Source organism: Arvicola amphibius, chromosome 3 (assembly GCF_903992535.2).
Source record: "Arvicola amphibius chromosome 3, mArvAmp1.2, whole genome shotgun sequence".
Classification (NCBI taxonomy): domain Eukaryota; kingdom Metazoa; phylum Chordata; class Mammalia; order Rodentia; family Cricetidae; genus Arvicola; species Arvicola amphibius.
The window spans coordinates 55,627,443-55,639,482 of NC_052049.1; the positions used below are offsets into that span (position 1 = coordinate 55,627,443).

Sequence of the window (12,040 nt, forward strand, 5' to 3'; positions counted from 1 at the left end):
TATTTTTAACTTGTTAATAGATTTCAAAATTAACTTAATAATTTTTATGTCCTAAATCAAATAAATGTCTGTGGAAAGGCTGTTTACAAATGAACCTCTTATCTTCTTTCTTTTTCTTTTTTTTATTATTATTAAAAATTTCCATCTCCTCTCCTCCTCTTCCCCCTTCCCTCCCCTCCCCTCCACCCATACCCCCACTCCTTCCCTCTCCAGGCCAAAGAGCCATCAGGGTTCCCTACACTATGTTAAGTCCAAGGTCCTCCCAACTCCCCCCAGGTCCAGGAAGGTGAGCAACCAAACTGACAAGGCTCACACAGAGCCCGTCCTTGTCGTCGGGACCAAGCCCATTGCCATTGTCCTTGGCTTCTCAGTCAGCCTCCACCACCAGCCACTTTCAGAGAGTCCGGTTTAGTCGGATGTTCCATCAGTCCCATTCCAACTGGATTTGGCGATCTCCCATTAGCTCTGTCCCGCCATCTCAATGGGTGAACGCACCCCTCATGGTTCTGACTTTCTTTCTCATGTTCTCTCTCCTTCTGCTCCTCATCAGGACCTTGGGAGCTCAGTCCGGTGCTCCAATGTGGGGCTCTGTCTCTATCTCCATCCATCACCAGGTGAAGGTTCCTCCGCTGGGTCTTCTGTTTCAGGCTAATGGCTCCTTGCTGGGCCTCTTATCTTCTCTAATCCTGGCAAAACATAGCCTTTTAGCTTCAAGAGATCACAACTCAAAATTTCTTATAATTCACAAAAAATGTTCTTTAGAATTCTTAAAATAGTATGCATAGAACTTCTTTATATAATTCTACTGAAATCTGCTTAATTTCTATTGTTTGAGTGTATCAGTCTTAACAGTCGTATGGAAACCTGTGCGGTGGTGTCAAAATTAGAAAGCACATGGCAACATCTCAAGTGTCATAAAATCAAATGCATGGTAATTTATATCACACGGATGATGGGAATATTGAAAAGGGATGATGAATAGATAATGGTTGTATGAAGGGGATCAGGTGGGGGATTGAAGCTTATAAGAATGTCTGAAGCTGAATTATGCCTCCTGCTGAGTCTGCCATCTCTAAAGGGCCATAGCTTAATTACTTATCCAGTAATTTTTATATTTAAAAAGGACTTCTTAGTTTTAGGTTCATTCTGAGAAAACAGGATTGGAATTCAAGGTCGTCCTGTGGGTTAGCAGCATAGCCTTTGAGTGAAGGATTATGATATATACCTGTTTCTCCAGGGTTTCAGTTACCTGGGCAGTTAAGAGTTGCTCAGTGTTTGTTAAGCGGCCAAACCATACAGACTAGTGCACTTTTCCAGATTTGCCACTATTGTGCCCAGGAATTTCAGAGCCATTTAAAAAGCTATATGATATTTCTACAAAGATATTATATCAATTTATTCTTTTAAAAGTTACTCATCATTGCAAAGACTAATATATGTCTTGCCCAACGACGGATAAGTGGTTAAGGAAAGACTTACAAAAGGACGATGGCTCTGCTTGCAGCTTTTCCAGCTATGTAGATAGTCTGAAACCTCGGTTTGCTCATTTGTAGGAGTTATTACACGAGCCAATTTCAACACTTACTTTTTAGGCTTAAATAAGCAAAGCAAAACAAAATTCAGCATCAATAAAAAAAATCAAATCAGCTGGCTTAAATTGGGCAAAGTACTTGAATAGACCACTATTTAGATGTTTTGCCAATAATCAACAAGCACATGAAAAGGTCACCAATCACTGGAGAAGAGAAAAATCAAAGCCACAATGAGACCGAACCTCACACCCATTAGGACAGCTACTGCAAACCTAAACAGGAAGAACATGACACATTTCGGCAAGGATATGGAGAAATTGCGTACAATTGTGCGATGTGGATTGTAAAATGGTAAATAGACCTTGATGAAATTCAATACCTCATTTTCCAGTAATTCCATTCCTGGGTATATTTCTAAAGAAATAGCAACAAGATCTGGGTCTTGAGGAGATATTGCCATAGCCACGTTCACAGCAATACTATTCATAACAGCTATAGGGTGGAATCAGCCATTCTGCCCAACAGAGATGAGGATGAGAAATGTGTGATGGTATGTCACTTATCCTTAAAGAGTACAGCCATCCTAGCACATACTTCAACATGGGTGAACCTTGAAGACATTTTAGTAAATGAAATTAGTCAGTTCCTGCAGAGAACTAGGATTGGTTCTTAGCACCCACATGGTGGATTACAACCATCTGTAACTCCAATTCCAGGGGATCCAATGCCCTCTCTTGGCTTTCATGGCTCCTGCACATACATGATGAATGTACATAAACACACACATATAAACAAAATAACAAACAAACAAGAAATCTTTTTCTAAAAGGTGGTTCTGGAGCTCAATTGTGGGCACCTGTCTAGTATGCATAAGACCTTGGGTTCAATCTTTTGCACCTAAAAATTATTAAGATGACAAATTTTGCCGGGCGGTGGTGGCGCACACCTTTAATCCCAGCACTCGGGAGGCAGAGGCAGGCGGATCTCTGAGTTCGAGGCCAGCCTGGTCTACAAGAGCTAGTTCCAGGACAGGATCTAGAAACTACAGGGAAACCCTGTCTCAAAAAAAAAAAAAAAAAGATGACAAATTTATGTTACTTTTTACCATAAATAAAAATATATAGGATTCTTTATTATTAAAAAGAAACCTTTAGCTATATTATTTAAATACATTACCTAAGTCTTGAAGTATTACTAGCTAAATAGTAGTATATTCTAGTGTCTATATAAATAAGCCTAGTGCATTTAAGCTATCGTAGAAATTTGTGAACCTCAGGAAAACTTTTTAAAATCATCCCCCCCGGCTATTTTGTGAATATTTGCCATTGTTTATAGTACTGAAGAAAAGTGTCGGCCGGGCGGTGGTGGCGCACGCCTTTAATCCCAGCACTCGGGAGGCAGAGGCAGGCGGATCTCTGTGAGTTCGAGGCCAGCCTGGTCTACAAGAGCTAGTTCCAGGACAGGCTCTAAAAAAGCTGCAGAGAAACCCTGTCTCAAAAAACCAAAAAAAAAAAAAAAAAAAAAAAGGAAAAGTGTCAACGGACCGTTCAAAGGGTGGTGTTCATACATGTACTCATCTCCCAGAGTCCTTCCCTTCCTCGTCTGTAGGTTCAGAGCTTCATGCGGGGATGGCTGTGTAGGAGGAAGTGGAAGACCATTGTGCAGGACTACATCTGTTCTCCCCATGCTGAGAGCATGAGGAAGAGAAACCAGATTGTGTTCGCCATGGTGGAAGCCGAGACAGAGTACGTGCACCAGCTCTACATCCTGGTCAACGGTTTCCTCCGGCCCCTGCGGATGGCAGCCAGCTCCAAGAAGCCCCCCATTAGCCATGATGATGTCAGCAGCATTTTTCTCAACAGGTTTGTCTTGAAGCATCCCTGTTTCAGTCTGAGAAGATGAGGTTTCACAGATCCATCTGCATGGTTCTCAGGTTAAGAGGAAGGATGCGATCCTGGAATGGCATTGTTAGTCTGCATTTGCGTTTCTCTTGAGTCTTGACATCTGACCTTTTCGGTTTGCATCTCTGTTTGACATTTGTGTTCTTGGTACTATGTGGGGGTATGTACGTGTGGAAGATATTCTCTCTTCCAAGCTGAAGGATATGGAGTGATTGATGGGACTTTGTGTGCAATTTACACAGAAGCATTTTAGAAAGAATACAAACTAAGATGGCTCAAGAATCCTTGTGGAATTTATTTCTGCAGTAAGTATTTGTAGTGTCCTTTTTGCCGAAGATCAATTAGTGGACAGAGCAGAAACTCCCTGCCTTCGTGACATTTGTATTTTGATGTGAGAACAGAAGTGGACAGCAAATAAATGAAAATATGTAGCATATTATCCAGCGATCAATGCTGTGGAAAAATGAAGCAAAGGAAGAAGTGGAGGGAGGAAGACTTGGGTGTTTTACTTAAATTCTAATTATGTATTTGTTTTTGAGTAGATAGTATACTGATATGATTCAAAAGTCAAAACAACGGGAGGGCCACTTTAAAGTTGCTCTCTCACACTGTCTTCCTTAGGCAGGGCTGTTAGCTTTCTGGAAACAGTTATTCAAGCATGTGTGGATGAGGCTGCGGAGGAGACTGTGAGCTGTTCTCTCTTGTAGTGGCATCCAAGCATGTGGCCCTGGGTTTTTGGCTGCCCTGATGATTTGCTTCCTTAGGACTTCTTGACCTAGATCATGAACAGCCAAGAGAACACTGCTGGCATTCAGAATGTGAATGGTAGGCCTCCTGATTGGAAGCTCAGACTGTGAGCTCTTCAAACAACCCAGCGGTTGTTAGCGCCCCCTAGTTCTAGATGGCACATTGAAGAGGTACATTTGAAATGGGTGGCCACACAGGGTGTTTGTTGTCATGGCTGCTGTTTAACTGGATTCCCTTGTCTCTGAAATAAAGCCTAGGCAGGCCGATTATCTTGAATTTCAGCAGAGCTCATAGTTAAGAAAATGTAATTTTCCCAGTTATGAACAGCATTTGTTCCACTTGTTTTCTGATTCAGGTATCAAAATACAAAGGGGAATGCATCAGTTGGCTAGGGTTCAATGTAGGGAAGAGCAGCTGCTCTCTTACTAGAGGAAATCCGTTCCTTAGAATTCATCAGAAGAGCTGGTGGAAAAATTATCTCTTTGGAATGTTGAATTTAAGAGCATAGGACCATAAATGTGAAACAGAAGCATATTAAGAGCATCCTGTCCTCCTGACTTTGGGGTTCATCTTGATTTCCTTTGGGTTTCTGAGACTAAAAAAGAAATTATATGGAGGCAGGTACATTGTCCATGATGTTTTGGAGGCCTTATGAGACTGGTGTATCATGTATACAGATAGTATTATGCATCTGTTGGGTTTCTCAAGAAGTGATACATTCTAGTTACTGAATGGTATTTTTTTTTATAGTGAAACAATCATGTTCCTTCATGAAATATTCCATCAAGGACTAAAGGCAAGGCTGGCAAATTGGCCTACTTTGGTTTTAGGTAAGCCACTCTTTAAGGATATGAATTCCTGTTGTTTGCCTAGTGTTAAGGTATAGTATGTGTTAATCAGCCTTGGATGTCTAGACTTCACTGTTATCCTATGGGTTTTCTTTGACACTGGGACTGTCTTGCTGTACTGGGCCATGTCTCAGTAGGTACCTGTTGATGTTTTCCCTTGGTCTATCATAATTCATGTGGAACTGGAGTCACATTATCATGCAGGGCAGATTCTACCCAATTTGTCCTCCGGGCAGGGCAACTAGGGCCGGAGTCCTATGGTACTGGGTGGCACTTTTCGTGGTGACTCTCCAGGTACCAAATAGCCATGCTGCCTTCTTTTTTCCAGCTGATCTGTTTGATATTTTGCTGCCCATGCTGAACATTTATCAAGAATTTGTGCGTAATCATCAGTACAGCCTCCAAGTACTTGCCAACTGTAAACAAAACAGAGACTTTGACAAGCTCTTAAAACAGTATGAAGCCAATCCCGCCTGTGAGGGGAGGATGCTGGAGACATTCTTGACCTACCCAATGTTTCAGGTAAGCCACTTGGGATGAGCCTTCTAAGGCTTTGGTTCTAGCTCAGTGCTACCAACTATATGCCACCAATTATCTCTCTAGTGTATAAAACAAAATGGAAATTTTGGCATTTTCCTAGTGCTGGGGATTGAACCCAGGGCTTTGAGTATTCTAGGTAAGAACTCTACCAATGAGCTACATCTCCAGCCCAGAAAACATTTTTTTTGAGGCAAATAATTGAGGGATGACTTTTTGGGAGCAGTAATTTCTTTTATAGAATGATTCCACACAAATCTCTTTCATGGAGTCTCCACCTCCAGCATGTTTAAAAATATTATTAGGAGCACAGAAATAGGATTCTCTGCAGATGCACCGGTTTGTGCTGGTTACATAAAAGGTTCTCGGGGACTGGGGTGGCTGCTGGGAAGTCTCCGTTTTCAACCCCTCTCCTGCTGCAGCAGGGTTACTGTTGAGTTTCTCTTGGCTGGAACTTTGGAGAACAAAACAAGGCCTTCTTAATTCCACAGGCTGTGGAGACCTCAGAGCTAGAAGGCGCTGGCTAGACCTCGGTGTTGTGGGGACCTGGTCATGTGGCCTTTCTCAGGAAAGGCTATACCCTGGTGTTTGTTCTTGGGAACAAGGGAGACCGACAAGATGAAATGCATGTGTGTTCTTTCATGCCTTCTGGGCTTTCCCGTGACGTACCCTGTCTTGAGGGAGCCCCACAGAGCACAAAATGGGTACAGAGTCTCCTGTTCTTTTGGAAACTGTGGGCTCTGTTCTTTTGGAGAAGCATTGAGTGTTCCTGTTGTGGAATTTATGGGGCTTTTGACGAGGCCTCCGAATTGTCATGAGGTAAAATGATCTTTCTGATCACATGAGTTCTGATCACCAAGGGGCATTTGGTCCTGTGGGCAGGCAGCACTGACCTTGGATAACCATTCAGGAGATGCAGGGGGAAACATTTCTGTGGTCCATAATTGTTTGTCTTAAGGTTTGTCAGTACTGCTCAAAACTTGGAAGTGGCCATGGTAGTTCAGTAAGAGTCTTAAAAAACAAAAGGCTGCCTTTGAAAACACTTACGAGTAGTGGAACTTCATAACTATAACATATACACACATATATGTATATACATGCATATGTATATATACACATATATTGTGTATATATACATATGTATACACACACACACACACACACACACACACACACATATATATATATAATGTAACTATTTTGCTTGAACTCTTTGCCTCACTGAGGAAATATTTCTCAAGAAAATGACAAGCTTTTATTTTACTGTATGCACACAGATGGAATTTCAGGTTTAAGAGACAGTGAAGTGCCTCACGAATACATTACTCTTCTGTGATGCTATTTGCATTTTCTGCAGTGACCTCTAGGTTAGGGTTCAGTACCCCAAACCATATCCACCAGCAGTCACGGGTCAGGTGGGTGTAAAGGTAGAATAGTGTAAAGCACATGAAGCTCCCTCGGCTCAATGTTTCTTCCACGTGCTTTTTAATTCCACTAGTTGTGATCTCCTCAGGGTTTTAAAAGGGAGGAACTTTATTTGTATCGTTGACATGGCCTATCCATGCAGTAGCCATGACTAAACATTTTGACTCACTTGGAGGTATTCCCATCATGTCAGAGAAGAGCGTGGAGCTGGGAGTCTTTTTTTTTTTTTTTTGAGGGTTTTTTTCAAGACAGGGTTTCTCTGTGCAACAGTCCTAACTGGCCTGGACCTAGCTCTTGTAGACCAGGCTGGCCTTGAGCTCACAGAGATCTGCCTGCCTCTGCTTCCCAAGTGCTGGGATTAAAGGTGTGTGCCACCACCGCCCGACAGGGCTGGGAGTCTTGATGAGACCTGATGTCTTACTTGGCCTTCCCTCTCCGTGACATTGTCACTGTGCTCTGATAGGGGAAGCTAAGTTCTGCTGATCTTCAGATCTCTGGCTGTGATCCCGGGCGTGCAGCAGTGGTGTGGACGTTCAGGCTGGGCAATCACGCCATATTGTGAGCAGTCTAGAGTGACCTAGAACCTCCTCCTCAGCTCCGGACTGCCGTAGCTCTAAACCCCAAAACTGAGTTGAAGGATCAGATAGTGATGGTCTTTGACTTCTTCCGTGGTGAGCTAACTCAAAGCTTTTGAGGCCCATTTGTCTAGATGAATATTCAAGCTTAGAGATTTCAGTCAGAATTATCCCAATTTCAAAGGATAAACAGATGGAAATGATTTCGAATAATCCAAGAAGAGAAATTATTGGAGATTGCTGCCCATGGACCTCGGTTTTCTTGGGGTCTGTTCTTTGGCTTCCTCACTGGAATGTCCTCCTGGTACTTTCTACAATTTTTAAAATTATTTTCATGTTACTCTTTACTTATATTTCTAGTTCCCCACGCACCTACCCTGATGAGAGGCGTTTTTTTCAAGGCTGGTCCACAACAGGTCTCCTCGAGGAGAAACCGTCTGAAAAATTAGATGGAAGTACTCTTTCTAGAAAGAAACTTGAAGGTTTTTCTTCTTGGGCTCATCCAGTCCTGGTCTTCCTTCTCTTCATGGTCCCTTACTAATGGGTGAAGTCATCATGAGGGTGTTTGCACTCTCAGAGGATCTGGGATGTAGCTTCTTCCGTTGTATACACTGAGTCCCTCCAAGCCTTGACCTTGCTCCTTGGTAGTGCTGGACATACTCCCACCCATGCTCCCCGCAACTGTAGAAGATGTGAATCTCCTTTACATTGCCAGAGGACCTCTGGCTCAGACATTTACATGGGCTTAATATGCAGGCAGAAGCTGGTGCCTGGCCAGAGGGAGGGGTGGGAAAAGATTAGAATTGGAAGCTTTTATCCTGTAGCTTGTGCATGATGGGAGACAGAAGGTGACAGAGCCATGCCCCCTTTTCGTTATGGGATTTTCACCCAAGACCCTATACAAAGCAAACACTCTGCTTCTGATCTCCAGGCCCAGCTTTCTCGGGGTTTTTGTTAAGTCAGTTGCTGCTTTGAACTATGAGAGCCGGGGGAATTGTAGACTTGGGATGATTCAACCAGAACTAGTAAGTCTTATTGTTACCAAGCAATTTGTTACAGAAATAACAGAGTCATTAAGTTTTTTTTATTTAGCAAACACGGTGGCTCGGTTGGTACCATTTGGTGCTGTTCCAGTGGTCTCCAGGATCTCATCTGTTTATCTGGATGTGCATGTATTGAGAGTCCACAGGTCAACCAGTCATGACGTCTGCGCCTTCCAAGAATGATGCTGGAGGATGTGCTCCAGGCAGGAGGCGCTTGCTGCTCTAGCTAGTTATTAACCAAAACAGGAGAGCAAGCTAATTAGAGTCTGGAAAGTGACGAGTATTTGTTCCTTTATTGAAAGTAGAAATCTGATTCATTTCGATAGCTGCTGAGGTTGCTAGACGTTTTCTGGAACTCTCTGCAGAGAGCTCTTGACTCTACTGACAAGCTCTTTGCAGCCTTTCACTTCTTAGCTGAGCCTCCCTTGCCTGCTCTCAGCGGGAGCTAGCATTTATTCATTCCTGTACTGGAAAGTGGAAGGGGCCAGTTACCGAATTCAGCTCCATCCTCTTGAACCTTAGCCAAAGAACTCTTTAAAATAGATTTAGCTAATGGAGGAGGAGCATGAAGGCATCTACTAAACATAGTTTTGTGGGGTTTCAGTGCATAGGAAGTGGTGAGGCCCACCCACTCTGGATTCGTTAGGAAAAAAATGAGTATATTAGCTGTTGATGGCTTGATTTTTCTGTGGAAGTACTAACTTTTAGCATAGTTTTAGCCATTGTGGGATTGTGGGAGTGTAAGCACCTGTATCCCGGGAGTCTTTTTCATGTGAGATGGCATCAGAGGATGCTTTGGTGAGAAGTTCATAGAAATCTTCCTTCGTCTCTCCTGCAGTGAGAAGGTCTCTTATTTCCTGCTCTTCCTTCACCACGGGATCTGCCTGTGTTTCCTAAGACCTTGATTCCACTTTTGAGCTACAGTTAATGTCTGTGCTAATACTGACTGTTGCCTATTTAAGTGCACAAAGCAGGCACCCGTGAGAGAACAGCAAATAGCACCAGGATGGTCCCACAAGTGGGCAGCAAAGACGCATCTGCCCCATGATGGTCCCACAAGTGAGGAGCAAAGATGCATCCACAGATAGGGTCACCAGCGCTAAGGACAGAAGGGACGAGCTACACACAGAGCTCTGGGAGCCGCTTTTCTGTCCTAAGGTCTACCCTAGATAAGCTACTGGACCTCACTGCATTTCTTTCCTTTCTTGGCAAGTGGAGAACTAACCCTTATGTTGCTGGAGGAGTGGACATGTCCACAGAGCTCAGAGTTCTCCTGGGCCCAGAGAAAGTGGAATGTTGGAGTTGGTTGCTCACAAGTGTTTTTCTGAAGTCTACCTCCCTGCTTTCTAAGAGGCCGTTTTAGGAGCACAAAAGAGAGAAAAATATGTTGAGTCTGTAACTTGCGTTAAGTCTCTTTGGTTTACTAAAAGTCTCATATGGCTGGTGGAGTTTTGCCTTTTGCAGAATTAAATAAATAACCTAGTTAAATGACATTTGCACTGCTGGATGGTGAAGCGAGAAGAAATAGGATCAGATTGTCAATACAGGCGAACATGTCCTGCTGGGTTTCAGGGGTTAAAAAGAGCGTGGTCAGGTCTGTCTGTTTTTAAATGAGCGTGTAAGCAGACAGCAGACCTTTAGCAAGAGACTCAGGTGACTGATGCCAGCAATATCTGCTTCCCCATCACCCAGTCTGTAGAAGCTCTGATTCAAACATGCACAGGTACGTGCAAACTGAAACGATGGCTCCTCTATACTCAGTTCATTCATTTATGACAAGTCTTTCTTGCGTTTCTGTTATAGACTTTTCTGGTGTATGAGGTTTGAAGCTCAGTTCAATCTATATGTATTCCTGTAAAATCTTGAAAACATTCAAAATTATAAGAATAGGGATGACTTCTCCGAGGGTGACAGCCCAGTAGAGAGTGTCCCCGTGTCATCCGCGTGGACCTCTTTTCCACACTCACCTGTGTATGTGTTTAGATCCCCAGGTATATCATCACCCTGCACGAACTCCTGGCGCACACCCCCCATGAACACGTGGAGAGGAAAAGCCTAGAGTTTGCTAAGTCAAAGCTGGAGGAACTGTCCAGGTATGCAGGGGACCTGTGGGAAGGGGGTCAGACTGTGAAAGAAACATCCTGGTCGCCTCCTGGATAAACCCGGCGACATGTGGCTTTCAAGAGAGGAAACGCCAATGGTAGCTCCAACTTCTTAGATTCATCTGAGGGTGTAAGAGGCGGCACCGAATCACCATTCACGTCCACTTTAGTCAAGACAAGGCACCTTTGAAAGGTTCTCATGGTACGTGAGTTTATATAGCTGAGATTAGGTAAAGTTTGGTGACCTTTGCAATTGTTCACTTCTTTTATTTTTCCACCAAAACAGAAAAAAATGACTTTCTGCTGAATTTTTGTATTCAGATTTTGCAAGTAGCTGGTGAATGGGCAGGCTGCCACCAGTGCTACTGAGATTAAGTGTGACAAGTAGAGTAACAGCCTCTAACCTAGGGCCTCTAATGTTGATGGTGACACTTCAGTGTTAACCAAGGGAGTCATCTGTAAAATGCTGGGTCTCTTTCCTGTTGCACTCAAAGCAAGCATTGCCACTCACTGACCGCTGGTCCCCTTACCTTTTGCATTCTGCTCACACACTGTGGCCTTGCTTTAGGCTGTGGCTGGCTGAAGCTGGAGGTCAGTCTTCGCTCATTCTCTCGGTTAAATTCCGAGCGTGTCAGGTGGCGCCATCTTTGCCTATCGGCTAGAGCCATAGCTAAAGTTTCTGACTGCAATGCTCTCTGCGTTGTGTCCCACAGAGTCATGCACGACGAAGTCAGTGACACTGAGAACATTAGGAAAAACCTTGCCATCGAAAGGATGATAGTGGAGGGTTGTGACATTTTGCTGGACACCAGCCAGACTTTCATCCGCCAAGGTAAGACCTGTTGATCCGACCCTCTACTCATGTGATCGGTTTCTGTCACAGCTATCAATGGCAGATACAGGGGCATGCTCTGGAGCAGGCCTATGTGTTTGGTGCCTTTCGTGCAGGAGACCCTGCGGCCTTGACCAGGACTGTGGTTGAGGCCTACCTCTGTGCTATTTCTTTTCAGGGGCCATGAAAAACAGCAACACAATAAGAGTTAAGCATGAGAGGGGCAGTAAATCACACTCTGGCTGGACGCCCCTCCTCAGTGAACCGGACATTCTCTACAGCTCCAAGGAGGACAGGTCTGTCTGGTCAGTCAGAATGGCAGTGCCAAATGGTGATGACATCCAGGCAAAGGCACAGGAGAAACCAGTGTTCCTCAAAGTCCTAGCCAATAAGAGTGGGGACATTGTTCAAAGTGAAAGCAGTGGTCTCCTGTGGCCTTTTCTCACTGGCACTTCCGATTTAATTCAGTCGGTAACTCCAGTTACCAGGTGGAAGATC

At 43.9% G+C, this 12,040-nt stretch overlaps 1 protein-coding gene across 5 annotated transcripts in view; it reads left to right on the forward strand.

The window, feature by feature from the left end:
- The window catches only part of Rasgrf2 (Ras protein specific guanine nucleotide releasing factor 2), a 214,846-nt gene that overhangs the window by 71,231 nt on the left and 131,575 nt on the right, over positions 1-12,040 (forward strand). For all 5 annotated transcript variants that reach the window (XM_038323695.1, XM_038323697.1, XM_038323698.1 and 2 more), the window contains 5 exons: positions 3,141-3,394; positions 4,931-5,010; positions 5,357-5,550; positions 10,592-10,701; positions 11,424-11,542. In XM_038323695.1, the coding sequence (XP_038179623.1) occupies positions 3,141-3,394; positions 4,931-5,010; positions 5,357-5,550; positions 10,592-10,701; positions 11,424-11,542 (757 nt within the window). The remainder of the gene's footprint in view (positions 1-3,140; positions 3,395-4,930; positions 5,011-5,356; positions 5,551-10,591; positions 10,702-11,423; positions 11,543-12,040) is intronic.